Below are 14973 nucleotides of genomic sequence, written 5' to 3'. Positions count from 1 at the left end.
AATGATTTTTCCCCTTTCCTGATATTCAATCATGTTTTGAAAAATGTCACTCAAATACAAAGGGGAGCTTTAAAAAAAATCACCTTATATTTTGTTTTGTGCAGCGAAGATATGCGCAACTACGAATGAAAGCGCATATCTACTTCTTGAAATTGTTTCCTGGGAAGGCACATTTTCCAGCGCATGATTGCCGGTATGTTTCACTTCAGCGCCCAATCATGTGCGCGCTTGGGGAGGGGGGGGGGGAGCGCTTTTCCTCACTTTTTCCAGTCTCTTATAATCGCACTCTCTAAAATAATAATCGTATTCCCATTGGATTCGTGATTAAGAGGTGCCGTAATGGGGGCAGTCGCCGTGTGCAGGCCGGCAGCTTAAATTCTAATATAAGACTTCAATCGCTGAAAGACAGAAGCAGCGTTGACTATAGGCCCTCAGAAAACATCACCTGGATACGTGATTTGTCAGTGGCTTCGTCGCTCCGTATGGTATAATTGTAACGTGTACGATTGTCTCGGCTCAAAGACGACTGGCGTTTTGTCGAGGCGATGATTTCTTTCAAATGGGTAATTTGGGCACGGGACATTGCCGTGCTCAAGTGGACGACCGTATCCCCGCTGCGTTGCTCTATACTGGCTAAGGTACTCGGTTGCTGACCCGCAGGTGGCGGGATCGAATCCTGGCTGTGGCGGCTGCATTTCCGATGGAGGCGGAAATGTTGTAGGCCCGTGTGCTCAGATTTGGGTGCACGTTAAAGAACCCCCAGGTGGTCGAAATTTCCGGAGTCCTCCACTACGGCGTCTTTAATAATCAATGGTGGTTTTGGGACGTTAAACCTCACATATCACATCTAGTGAACTATCGTAGAAAGACAATAAGTGGCCTTTTCAAAATTTTGACTGCTTTACGTGGGTAATTTTACTATTGATTGCGGGTGCAGTGACCCTGAGGCGCTCAATAAGAAGTGCAGATGTGACGTCCACACTATTGTGTATTCCGTCACTATATACCCAGTGTTTGTTTTTTATTTGCATGTCATCGCACGGACACATATCCCGCTGGGACTAACGGCACAACGATATATATATATATATATATATATATATATATATATATATATATATATACATATACATATATATATATATATATATATATATATATATATATATATATATATATATATATATATATATATATATATATATATATATATATATATATATATAAGGCAAAGTGTACATTTAAGGGCTCGTTTTTCCGTGTTTTGACACAATATTAATGAGATAGGACAGACGATAATGCCAAGGAATGTATAGGGGAAGTTAATAGAACCAATGTAATATATATATATATATATATAATTTCATATTGCAAGTGTGCATAGAATGTTTATAGATGTGATTTTAGTTTATCGACCGCGCGAGAGATGTGAATGCGCAGTCCAGTTCAGTAGTGTTCTGAACGCGCAGCGAAAATCTGTCCGCAGATTTACGAGTGAACATTCTCTCTCATCAACACGGGATCAGCGGTCTGAACGCGCTCCTGCCGGATGAAGTTAGTGAGCCATCGGCGCCGTCTCCATGTTTTGACCTCCGCAAGCTGCGGTGTATGCTGCCGGGCAGGAGACTGCGTGCTTGTCGTCGCGAGAGGTTACAGATGTGGAAGTGACCGGTGATCGAGGCGACGTGGCCGTACTTTGCCCCCGTTTTTTGCCCCCGTACTTTGCCCCCGTTCGCAGCATTCGCGTGCGCGGGACACCTGCGCGCTCTCTCCTTAAACCTGCTTCGTCCTCAACCCTTCGGTGCCGCTGCGCCTGTGTCCGTTGCGGTTCGGTGCCTGTTCCGTTGGGTTTATATTTACGCGTGCGAATTGCGCGGAATGTTTTTTTTTTCGTCTACTTTTGTTATTATACCTTATCGGTCGACTCGTTTCCGCGTGTTCGATGTGCTCTTTTTGGAGGAGGCGTGACCGCTCAGTCCGCCTATTCCGATATCATCAGGTTCGCTTGGTTGATATGGGAGAGAGCGAGATAAAGTAGATGAAAATAGCAAATAGAGGCCAATATATATACACACAACACCACCTGCTTGTGAAAACAGGTGCAGCCCGTTTTGTCGTCCACTATGCGAGATCGATACGCATCCCGTCTCGGCCAAGTGTGGTTGATCTCGAGCCTGTTTGGCCCTCAATAGTATTTGTCATATAGCTAGCAGTTATAGAAACCACCTTGTAACAACGTTACTTTGGCTCGTTATATTGGAGGGTAAAAAGCGCGCTTGTGTGTAAGCGCTGACGCTGTACTGTTTAATCGGAATGTTCTTGCAGATCGCTTTATTAAGCCACCTATAACGAGTTTCATTTTTTGGTTGCCGTGTATGTTAACTCCTGTCGCCCTCAATCGCTCTGTCGGGTATGATGATGGCTCGCCTGCTCAGTAGTCCGGACATGTGCTGCGTATCTTTCGGCGCAGATGGGACGGCCGTCGTTGGGTTCTGAGTCTCTGCTAACGCGATGCCCTGCGTTATTTTTGGCGCGCAAACGATTACATAATTCATAACTCCTGTGACATTAAACGAATTGAGACAAATTAATTGGACCAAGTCGGATTGTCGATTTGCCACCAATGAGTTGTCGGGACTCGTCGACGCGCATGCACTGTTTAACTTGGTGTAGGCTTTGTGGTTTTGCCCAATGTTGTTGTAACTATAGCAACATTTTCCCGAACGTTCGTTGCACTTTCTCAATACCGTTTGTGAATGTCAGCCTTCTATTGAACAGGTGATGCGCGCAAGTTTAAATACATGAACTGTTTTTCGCGTACGACATACAGATTGCACCACGGATTCTCAGACGCAGCTGAGTATTGAGCCTCCGGTGTTGGTGCTGAGCGGATGGTATAGCCCGGGTGACCGTCTGTGAACATTAAAAGGTACTCCTCCCGCGTCCTCTGGACTGTCCTGTTCTAGGGCTCTGAAGTTGTAAGCTTGAGCAGGTGTGTAGGCTGGTATGACGAGTGTCTATGAAAGTGCAGTTTCCTGAAAGCTGAGTATTGGCGTCTGCGTTGCTGTGGTCGGTAATATATCCCCGGCCGATATGGGCATGCTTCAATTTCGTCAACGCGCATGTCCGTCATTTTACTGGGCCGTGGTAGTGGCTCAGTTCACATTCGAGACGTGGAAGCTGCATTTTGTGCCGTTTCTCGAAATTGTATTGATTGATTGATTGATTGATTGATTGATTGATTGATTGATTGATTGATTGATTTATACTAAGTGATAACGGAGGGTTATTTAGGCCATCCTGGAGTTCTTCGGCGTGCACCTAAAGCTCATCAGAAGAGCACTTGTACAATGTTGCCTCCATTCGAGCCGGAGCTGCATCCAGCCATGTAGAGGTAGAAACCGTCGCTCAGCGAGCATTGCATCACAGCCACTGAGTAAGCGCAGCAGGTGCTCCAGTGCGCCCGCTGCGCGTACTATGTCGCTAGTTTTCTATAGCAGAACACCAACCAAAACGTACTGGAAGAATAAAAGGAAGAATTATTAGAGCATAAGTAGTTGCAACCTTTCGATGGCTTCAATAGTTCGAAGGCGCGCAGCATAAATGATCTTCAAAATTATGTTAAATGGCTCGTAGCAGCGCACAAATAGTGTGCAACAGCGCGAACGACTCGGTGAGTTCTCGGGAAACTCGAAGCCTCCAGAAGCATCCAGTGCGTATCTCTGGAAATGTAGCAGTAATGAAGACTGATCTGACGAATCGTAACAAAAGGCGCTCGATGCCGCCATGAAAAAGGTTAGGAGTCCAATATCGCCTGTCTTTGTAACAGAAGCGAGCCTCGGCAGCTGAAGTTGTGTGGCTTGTTTTCCCGCACTATCGCTTCATAAGTTTTAATGCACGTACTGCCGCTGTTTTATTGTGATAGCAGTTATATGGGCACACTCAGCTGGATTTTGCCGCCGGAGTCGCCGTCACTCACCGTACATATATATATATATATATATATATATATATATATATATGTGTGTGTGTGTGTGTGTGTGTGTGTGTGTGTGTGTGTGTGTGTGTGTGTGTGTGTGTGTGTGTGTGTGTGTGTGTGTGTGTGAAAACACAAGAAAGAAAAATAATCCAGAAAAATACTCCGGCGCGGGGAATCGAGCTTGGAACCTCTGCATCGTGAAAGCGAGGTGTTAACCACTGAGCCACCAAGGAGCAATTCTATAAAGTTTCGCGCTGCTCCGTAGTGAGGGCCAAAATGTGCTCTGATGGAATTCGTGTCGTGAGGAAAAGCTCTGCAGCCGGCGCCAGCACCCCGTGCCCCAGCGACGTGTGGACCGCGCACGTAACCATAGTAGCTATAAGATTGTGCACAAAGGTCAGCAGCTACGCATTTGCGGTGGAGGTGACAACTTGAGGCCATACACAAAACAAACACATCAATGGCTGCAGATGTCTGGAGCTGAGGCAAAACATCGTCATCATAAAACTTGAAGCTGAGGTGCTGTCATCGTCGGACTCTAGGACTCTAATCTCGTCCTCCTCATTCAATTCAGGTGCAGATGCAAGACAGTTTTTCAACACAGGTGTGCGCGAGTGACGACGGCGCCATAGGAGCGACTGTCGACACTCGATGCGGTCCTGTGTCTGATAACGATACAAGCGAAACCAAAGCGGCTGGAAACTGGTCGAGAAGGCCACCTCCACACTTTATACATGCGGTGGACCATCGGAAATATTTTTATGTAGAATAAGTGTTTCCCGACTTCCAGCAACAGCTCTCCATTGAATGACTAGCTGTCATAAATTTCTGGGAATTATTTCTCCTCAACATTATCTGACACCTTAATTTTATGCTTGACTTGCAAAGGTTCTTTTGAATACAGAAGTAGTTTGATGGTATTGTAGCTTAACCACGAGGGGCGCGCACCTCTGTCAATGTGGCCAACCAAGTGCATTTTTCGAACAACACATTGACATTGGTTCGCGCAAAAGTTTTTAGATGGCTCTCCTAGCTGTCGCACCGCCTTTTCTGATTCTGATGTCACTGTTAACTACTACAGCTACCACAAGCATCTGTGACGTCATTACAGGCGTTTCTTTAATCATTGGTCATGAACGTTACTTGTCGGAAAGGAGATGTATCTCTAAGCGCCGGTGCGGGTGCATTCACGTGAAACTGAGCTATAGCTGTCAAACATCAAAAGACATTGTGCAGGCTCTCTTATACCAATGTACAGTGAATAGCCAAGTACTTCTGTAAGGACAAGTGTCACGTTCGTGGTATTCCGATTCCTATGACGGAGGGGTCAATCATGTTTTTTATCGCAGTTTCTTTATATGTTTTGTTATTTTTTGGCTAGCTTATTACCCATCTTTTACTCTGGCGCTTATAAAACTTCTATGCGCTTCCCGTTCCCATAAGTTCGAACTAACGAAGTACCCAAGTTATCCCTGATACTACGTCACACCTACTCCAGCACTAGCTTTTCTAGTGGTGTGCACGAAGTGGTGTGCACTAGAAGTGGTGTGCACTAGTGGGTTGCGGACAAGGCACTTGTTCGTAAACCCTGACGAAGACCGGTCCACCGGTCGAAACTGTTGGAAATAAAATTAAGGCAACCGCTAAGTTGTGTCTCTTCCCAATTACGTTTGGCCCATTGGAAAAACTTCTTGAATATATATATATATATATATATATATATATATATATATATATATATATATATATATATATATATATATATATATATATATATATATATATATAAGGGAAAGAAGTGTATACCTAAGGGCTCGTTTTTCCGTGTTTTTAACACAATAATAATGAGATATAACAGACAGTAATGCCAAGGAATGTACAGGGGAAGTTATTAACATTAATGGAATGTAAATAAGAAGAAAGAAAAGTGGATGAAAAAATTACCAACTGTAAGCAGGAATCGAACCTACGACCTTCGAATTACGCGTTCGATGCTCTAACCACTGAGCTATTACAGCGGCACTCCCTCCATCCACTTTTTTGGGTTTATCTGTGAATTTAGAAGTAGGAGCGACAGTCAGCGCCATCTATAAGCCAAACAACGAGTGTGAAAACACTCTTATGCGCATGTTTGGCGTCACGTAGCACGTGAACTTATTATGAGCGGGCAGCTGATTAATTGTCCCTCTTATACAACCTAAACACACCAAGTCTGCCAGTACGAGACCCTCGTTCAATGAAATAAGGGAAAGAAGTGTATACCTAAGGGCTCGTTTTTCCGTGTTTTTAACACAATAATAATGAGATATAACAGACAGTAATGCCAAGGAACGTACAGGGGAAGTTATTAACATTAATGGAATGTGAATGGAATGCCGCTGTAATAGCTCAGTGGTTAGAGCATCGAACGCGTAATTCGAAGGTCGTAGGTTCGATTCCTGCTTACAGTTGGTAATTTTTTCATCCACTTTTCTTTCTTCTTATTTACATTCCATTAATGTTAATAACTTCCCCTGTACATTCCTTGGCATTACTGTCTGTTATATCTCATTATTATATATATATATATATATATATATATATATATTGTGTGTATGTGTAATAAATGTGCGCCATTAGGCTGCTGTTGTGTATGAAGTGGTGTCTTGTGGAATGTGTTGTCATGTATCCAGTGGTTGTAACTGGCTGTGTCGCTGTAGCGAAGGCCGGCTTGAAGGAGGTGACGGGAGCGTTCTGGCTGCAACCCTTTACATGTCCATATAAGGTGGTATGCATCTGCTTGCATGGCTGGAGTGGGACAATACGGATACGTATCACCAACTCGTAAATGTGACCAGTTCCGTGATGATATAATGACTGGTGTAAGGGCCATCCTTGCCCGAAACCTCCTAAGCACAGCTTCCTCCGCCCTAGTAAGGTGAGGGGGGAGAGCAGACACATGGTGGAATGAGAGCACGTGTATAATGCCGGAGAACATTTTTAACGGTATTGGGTAAGTTTAGGGGCTGAGGTGGAAGGGGAATGGCCGCAAGGTCTATGTCTGGAGGGCAGTGTGCCTGCTGGTCAGCAGCAATGTTGTGTGGGCTCGCAGCATGGCCTTGAATGCAATGTACATTTACGCAAGTAGCTGTATTATGGTTCAGCTTATGAATCGCCTCGCAGATCTCCATCACCTTGTGTACTTTCTTGAGCTCCTTAATAGCTCCTAAGGAATCAGTGAATACGTCAATGCGCTTAATTGTAGGCAGCTTAGAGGTAGCATACTGGACTGCGTCACGAATGGCTTGAAGTATATGGATACTTCATGCGCATTCGCTGTCGTCGCCGTTTGGTTTCGTGTAAATTTCAAATCGCCAATATCACACAGCGCGATGCATGTTGTATGAGCGAGTGAAAGCTTGCGAGTGCAGCCGACGATCGCTCATCAAGCGGGGAAAAAAACAAGCCGGCCGTCTTTCGGCGTGAATAAGACCCTGCAGGGGTAGTGGGAAGGGGGGGGGGGGAGGCGTCGCTCTGGCAGAAACTGCGTACTTCCATTGGATGAGCGAATGGCGAAATACGTTTGCACGCGCTTCATTCTCAGCGCTGTTTGCGTTAAAGAGATAGAGAGCAGGAAGGTCGCGTCGCTCGCTGCAATAGTCACGTTTCCTTACGTCCGCGTCGTGTTGAGCTACCCCACATGGAATGTTCAAGGAGTGCGCTGCAAATCTTGCTGCCTATAACATTCTGATATGTTTCTATCGCACTCACTGCTTCGTCATTATGGCGAAGCTGTGATAATTAAGGTCAATGCCCTATAGATGTCTCTTCAAAGGCGAATATTCACCGTCGTCCAGCGTCGGTGCCAGCGCGAGAGATCGAAAAAAAAAATCATCCTGTTATGTCACCCTATGGCGTCACCATGACGTCTTGAAATGCGGAGATTTGTGATGCCACATGACGCCATTACTAGGTGCCGTCGCTTCATAGGTGTGCTGATCACGGAGGCTATGTAAAAGCATTAAAGTGCAGAGGTATAGTGCAAAGCCTCAGATATTCGAGGCAGTGCTGAACGACGTTTGGCGCGGAAAGATTTCTGTAGATTGCGAGGTAGGATCAATACATTTGCTGAAAAGAAAGAGAGGACTTTTGTCTTCAGGTCGTCTGAAGGGAATGCGCTAGGGACCTCGCGATTTTTTCATTGACTGCGATTACGAAAGCTGTCGGGCCCTGTTTCGCGCAGTGTCAGTTATTTGCCTAATCTGAACCCTCCTTTTCCTTTTTTCTCGCAGTACTCAAATGCCTGAGGCTGGCCAACGATGTGGTGACACTAAAAATAAAGAAAGGTATGTGCACTTACAAACCAGAATATTTATCGCTTGCGCGGGGACTGCGGGTTAGGCTGAACGAACGATGACTGTAGCGTCCGACCTGACCTTATCATGTGCTTGCCGTGAGTATTCACTCGCTATTAGCTGGCACGTCACCAAACCCGCAGTCCCTGCAGTGCTGGCAGCGCCGTAAGATGACAGCCGCCCTCGATATTATGCATGTTTACTCTTAAAGTGGTGGCGAGGGTAAAATAATAGGGTCTGATGCTCCAGATGATGTGTGCATGCCTTCTGCTTATGGGGCGTTATCCTTTACAAAACATGTCACGAGGCTGGTTGGTGATACATTCTTACTTAATATATTTCTAGGGCTACATTTGACGAGGACAAGACAGGGAAGTACTCCACAGAACCTGTCATGTACTTCGCCTTGCCCTCGTCAAGTGTATAGCGCTAATATGTATTAAGGGCTATCACTTTATTTCTTTTTAACGAGGATCATTTTTTCGAAATAATTCCTTTATTTTATTTAACCCCTTTCAACTTACCGTTAAGTTTACTCGAAGTTTGAAAGTCACTTGGGGAAGTAATTGGGAATAACAGCTCGTGCCGTATAAATTGCGTACAAACTAGTTGTGCACGATCTGCTGATGTCTCTGACGCAGAGCTGCCCTCTTAACATCTCGCTTCCGTCGCTACGCAGGGTAAGACGTGCTGCAGAACTTGTACAAGAACCCCGCAATGGTAGATCAGTTATGATCGTCGAAATTGGGTCAGACCAAATAATGTAAAATAGAAGTCGGTGTATCCGGACTTGCGACGTTCTTCGTGAACGCTGTCAGTTTGGCGATGCGTCACAAAACGATGGCAGCTCACAATGCTCTCACTCTCTGTCGCCGATACTTGGTGGCACTGTGATGTAGATAGTGAAGTCAGGAGTTTTCTAGAACGAGGTGTGGTCGAACTGGGCGTGGTAACGTTAAAGAAGTAAGTGATTCTACGAGCGCGAGCAGTAAAGGCATGTTTCTGTGTGCGTGTGGTAGTGCTGTATATTTGAGGCCACGTTCGTCGGTTAGTTGATTGAGGGTCATGTGCGGCAGTTTGCTCAGCTGCAGCCGTTTCCCGTTCCGTATACCGCCCCCCCCCCCCCCTCTGCTCATCCGTGTACCAGACGATAAGCTTCTGACTTTCGGGAAATTTTACCCCGCAGACGACTCCAAATTCCACCTCAAATTCTAAGAAACGCGTAGCGTCTGTTATGGCTGCTGTACTTGCCGTAACTATATGTTTGCTCAAGAAGAGGAATTGTTCGTGAAGACCGTTTCGTTGTTGCATGCAACTAATGAAGCCAACAGACGAATGAAGGCAAGCGTCCCCCCCCCCCCCCCGTTCCTCTTGGAACTCCCAATCGACTGATGGAAATTGTGCTTTTTCGTCCCCTTTAATTCCTTTCAGCTCAAGTCATGATCGTTAAATAGAGTTAAATATAACAAATAAGGTCCCGTTTGCGTATTATTGTTTGTTATCTTCAATATATGCATGCGCGTAATATATTGCCAGTTTGCTGCACTCGTCAAAGTTTTCGTTTTATTGACGTTGCTGTTTTGTGTTTTCTTGTTTACTTCAGTATAGTTGTCTCGTTAGTCCAGCATGCATATTGCCAATGCTGTTGTGTATAAACGCGTTGCTGTTGGTCTAAGGAATGCACCGCCTATGATGAATTTTTATGTACTATCAAAATGTCACAAGTATTTAATGTTAGCGTTTTCTCTGTTGCAATATGTTTGTATACGTTAGCTCTCTATGTAACGAAGGAGTTCAACATGAACCAAGCATTGAAGAAAAATAACAAGCACAAAAAAGGGGGGTGGGTGGGAGGATGGTATGTTTAAACTAAGACAAATAAATGTTCGGGCTCGTCCTGGGTAAATTTCCTGAAGAGCCACTAATTCAAGGATTAGGTAAATGCAGTTGCGCAGAATATTAAGTATTTTCTTTCGAAAGATAAGTTTGATAATTTTGTGGGTATATACGCGGGAAACACTTAGTAAAGTTGTTTGCCTAATGGTATTTGTTCAATGTACAGTTTATTTTAGGGGTTTAAGACAGCTGCCCGAATATTGAATTAGAGAGAAGGAGACGTCACCTGCGCGTCTGCGCCTGTGCGCGTCCGCAAAAAAAAAAAAAAAAACACGTTGTTTTCCTAGCATTGCAGTTTAGCGAAAATTCCAACCAGCCCTCGTGCTAGACGTCCCATTAGCGAAGCTTGGGATATAGAACATTTACGAACGAGAAGCTTTGTGAATTTGCTGCTCATGCTGTGGCGTTGTCGATGGCTTTTGCAAACAACGAAGGTCGCCTGTCGTTTGCAAGGGTTGATATGCCCCGCTTTCCACGGAACCATGTCAGCACCATCGATGTGACGGCGGTTATCCGCTGCGGTCAACAATAGGCCGCCGACGGTGACAGCGGATCGAAACACGCTCGTCGTGTTTTTTTTTTGTTTTGTTTTGTTTTTTTTTTTTTTACAAAGACCCATGCAGCCAACGTTCTTGGGAAAGACAGTAAGAGCGCTTCGAACCATGGGCTCACTATAGCCTTCAGTGACGTTTCTTTTTTTTTTTTCTGATCTCGTATTTCTTCTTTCTGGCTGATTCTTTTCTCTTTCTTTCTTTCTTTCTTTCACTCGTCCTTTCTTTCTTTCTTTCGTTCTTTCTTTCTTTCTTTCTTTCTATTTTTCGTTTTTTCTCGTGGCCGAAGGTGAGGGGAAAACTATTTTATAGAATGCAGTGATAAAAACAACTTTAGATAATGCTAACGAACATGCTGCAGAAGTTTTCGCATTACGAAGCTTGCTATTCAGCTTAACTGGTTAATCGCACTTCGGACAAAATAGCAAAATGCATTCGTTGCTTCGTATGCTGCTTTACCAACGATACGCCTTTGGTGTCGATTACAAAATGGCTACCGTATATTTTAGCGCCAGGACGCGATTTTGAGAGGTAGTTAGTACAACTGCCTTTGTGTTTTTTGCGTATCTTTTTGTCCAGTGACGCCGGAATATATAGTGCGAGTTACAGCACCAATGCGTTCTACACCTGATGGCGTTACTCACTGGCCGTTTCGGATCAGCATGATCTGCGCCGGATGCTTCTCTCGCTTTGCAGCGATGGCTCAGATTTGAACATAAATGGGACGGAAAGCACACCTAACTTTCGTCTTCGTGTATAAGCAGTACTCCCCATTATGGGCTGGAACTGTGGTCTCCGCTGGGAAATTGTACGAAATGTAAGTTAAGCGTTCTTTTCAGAGCCGTGCTTTACAAAAATACAGGAGTCCAGAGTTAGTAGACAGGGGCGTATACAACGTGACAGCACAGAGGCAGCACTGCAACTAATTAAGTTTTTTTTTTATTGCTGTGCGAGGTATGTTGCAAGTTCTTCTTATGACAAGCCACGAATGCGCCGAAAGAGAGGAATCATGCGTAGAACTTAGACAGCGAGATCATATCGCACGTGTCATCGGCCATACCATGCATGCTGAATGCGCCGGTTCTCGTCCGATCATATTGCATACGATATTAAAGCATATATAATATCTAAAGGTCAAGGATGACGGCCGCATCAGACTAAGCACACCCACACACACACGCAAGCACGCATGCAAGCACACACGCACTAGTACGATGCAATATGCGACGCTATCGTGCCTGTCCGGCCGCCGCGGCTTGTCATCAAAACATTGGGTATTGCCCAGAGTGGTGCAACGCCGACGCTGTCAAGTTTACCGAACCGAACCACTTGCTTTCCACTCGCTTCGGTGAACGCGCTGCGTCGCTGGCCGTCGCACTCCGCAAAACCAAGAAAGTTGCTGTCTGAAATAGCATGAAAACTAGGCGACAACCTCAACCACAAAACCGTATTACTACAGCGCCTGCAGAAGTTCATCGTCTCGGTCTTCCCCTGCGGCAGCGCTGAAATATCGTTGTAATAAAATGTATGATCAACGCGCTTTGTTATACTGAGGATCGAAATACGCGGCGTTTTGTAAGCATGCAGTGTTGACAAAGTGAAATGTTTCGTTATATCGAGGATACTGTCATATTGCAGTTCATTATATCGAGGTTTAGCTGTATTTAGCTAACCTTGTAACAAGCTGTCAAGTACTTAACCGTACGAATCATTTTACACGTGGTTGGCCTTTTTCGAGGTGCCATTTCAGTCGAATAATAACGGGAAGTTTGTCTCCTGTTCGCATTGGTCTCCCTTGGCGCACTTTTCTCCGCACTTCCGTCGTATTCTGCGGTCGGCCCACTGAACGTAGACCTCGCATATAGCGTCCGCTGTCGTATACTCCCTAGAACGCCTGCTGCTTGCGGGTGCTTTCTCTATTTTAGGGTCGAAGTTTCTCTTAGTCTAACATTATCCTGCGTCAGGCGTAACCTGCAGTATCTCACGAGCCGCAACAGCTCGTGCTCGTCGCCAGACGGACGGACGGATGGACGGACGGACGTTTCGCCTCACTCATCATCCTCCACTCTGTGGATATGCTGTGATGTTTTCTGTGTCTCTTTGTTGTCGCTACCCACTGCCGCTGTAGTGCTTGGGACAACAGCGGTGAGATTTCGTAAGGAGCCTGCCGTCTTTCCGCGAGGCCGATGTTTTTTTTGTCGCGTTCAGAAGATGGCCACGGCCCGCACTTGTACGTTTGTGTGCGATTTGACCGAAAAGGAACGCTCGCCTTTAGACTTGAGCAGCTTTTTCATATTTCAATTGGAACCGCCCGGATATCCCCTTCCAAAAATACACTCTTTATGCGCCTTCGTCGGGAAATGGGGTTCGGCTTAGTCAGTCGTCTGGTCGGGACAGCTGTCCTCCACAGGAAGAAGACTTCTGGAGAAAGATTGAAATTGTGATTGGAGCAACTCGGCGAAGTGTTCCACGTTCCACGGTGTCCCTGATTTGCGGGATTCAAGATCTACCCGGTTGAATACATACTAGAATTCTTCGAATATCTGTACTTTTTTTTGCAACCTTTCCTTCCCGTAGTTGCTGGATTCGAGATGACATTTAGCGTAGCTGAGCGAGTTGACAATTTATTGAGCTCTTTGTTTTTGTTTGTGTGTGTACGTATACATATCCTGCTTAGATTGATTAAACCGAGTATTTGTGCCTGCATATAGTAATTTTTGGCTGTACTTTAAGGAGGACGCAAGGCAGGAAAATGTTTAAAACTATTTGTTGTCCCATTTTGCAGTATTCTGATTCAGTGTTTTATCTTCGTTTATGATATTCGAGACGTCTGTCCAACCGCAGCACCGTAAATAGATTTCTCTGACCGATGCATTAGCTTCAGGGGCGTCATTTTTCTGTGAATACTTTACTGTTGATGCTTAACAACCTTATGTTTTGCCGAGATGGTGAGCTTTTCCGGTTTAAGAACAACCTAGCACTGTTGGCGTGACGTATTTGATAGTAGCTCATTCCCCGCTTTTCATATGTACTGTTATAAGTACTGTGCTTACCACATACGAGTTGTTGACCATGGGAAAGTTGTTTTCTCAAATTCAGAGCCAGCTCCCCCGTTCGCCGAGTTTTGACGAGATCTAGTTGTGCTTCGGCGCAGTATTTGCTTCTGCACTCACTTCTGCTCACTTCGGCATTTACACTGATTCAGGAAGCCCCGTGAACTGTTTCAGATGGGTATACATGAGTTTGACATTGTGACAGTTTCGCAGTTGTAAAGTTGATAACTCTAAGTAGTAAGAGAAAAAGAGAAATGAGCAGAAAATAAAGATAAATTGTTTGAAATGCAAGCAGCTTTAGCTAAACTCTTTTCGTTTCAGTGCACCTAATAAAAAGCGCCAGCGAACGAAACTTGCTAGAGTTCTCCGGGTAACACTTGTCGGCTTTAGGGTAATTTCGGTAATTTACACTTATGCACTAACAATAACGTGTTTTTACAACGCTGTCCTGTTGGCATGAAACACAAACATTGCGCGAAATGCATATTTGAAAGTATGGAAGTATAATGTTGTGCTGACAGGTTACAAATAGACGCAAGTGAAGTATTCCCACAAAGCGCGATGGTCTACTGCGGAAGCTTACGGAGCATGCGAGCGCGTGGCCAACATCCTCTTCGCGACATTTCCGCCACCTCGGCGGCCATCTACAACCACGGTTGCCGAAAGGAAGCGACGCATATCCCTCCCTCAATCGACGTTCTATATCTACTTTCTTATTGAGAACAGGTATTTTCCATCTTCTTCTCTCCAACGCGACACGCTCATTCGGCTGCCGCGCATGGCTATGTGCTTGTGTCGGAGGAGCAGTATAGCAATGTCACTTTGCTGCAATGCAACCCTGCGCTTTGATAGATATCTCACCGGCAGCGAGTCGCTCGAGGGAGGCTCTGGTTGCTGAGATACTGCTATCAAAATAGAAGTGTGGCGGCTTTGCAGTAGATGGGCGCTTCGCGTCGAAACGACAAAATTCTGCTCTGCGTGGCAGTAGGATTGACGTTCCAGTGAGTAAGGAGAAAATCCATTTCCACTGCTAGATGGCGCGGATAGGAATTTCAGCATGCGCTCGCGTACTATCTGAAACTTCTACGGGCGTGTGTACGCACGCTGCACCACACCCATGGGCTTATAACAGCACTGTTTGTCCGGAGTGTTGATGTGAT

The 14973-nt window shown here is 45.2% G+C and overlaps 1 protein-coding gene and 1 non-coding gene across 8 annotated transcripts in view; both read left to right on the top strand.

Moving 5' to 3' along the window:
• The window catches only part of Efa6 (Exchange factor for Arf 6), a 325427-nt gene that overhangs the window by 197469 nt on the left and 112985 nt on the right, over positions 1 to 14973 (top strand). For all 7 annotated transcript variants that reach the window (XM_075878819.1, XM_075878817.1, XM_075878818.1 and 4 more), the window contains exon 3: positions 8251 to 8304. In XM_075878819.1, coding sequence (XP_075734934.1) covers positions 8251 to 8304 — 54 coding nt within the window. The remainder of the gene's footprint in view (positions 1 to 8250; positions 8305 to 14973) is intronic.
• On the top strand, positions 6357 to 6429 carry TRNAT-CGU (transfer RNA threonine (anticodon CGU)). The gene has a single exon. It is a non-coding gene; the product is annotated as a tRNA-Thr (tRNA).

The sequence above is a fragment of the Rhipicephalus microplus genome, chromosome X (genome assembly GCF_043290135.1).
Source record: "Rhipicephalus microplus isolate Deutch F79 chromosome X, USDA_Rmic, whole genome shotgun sequence".
Lineage (NCBI taxonomy): Eukaryota > Metazoa > Arthropoda > Arachnida > Ixodida > Ixodidae > Rhipicephalus > Rhipicephalus microplus.
This window is presented reverse-complemented; position numbering and strand designations above follow the sequence as displayed.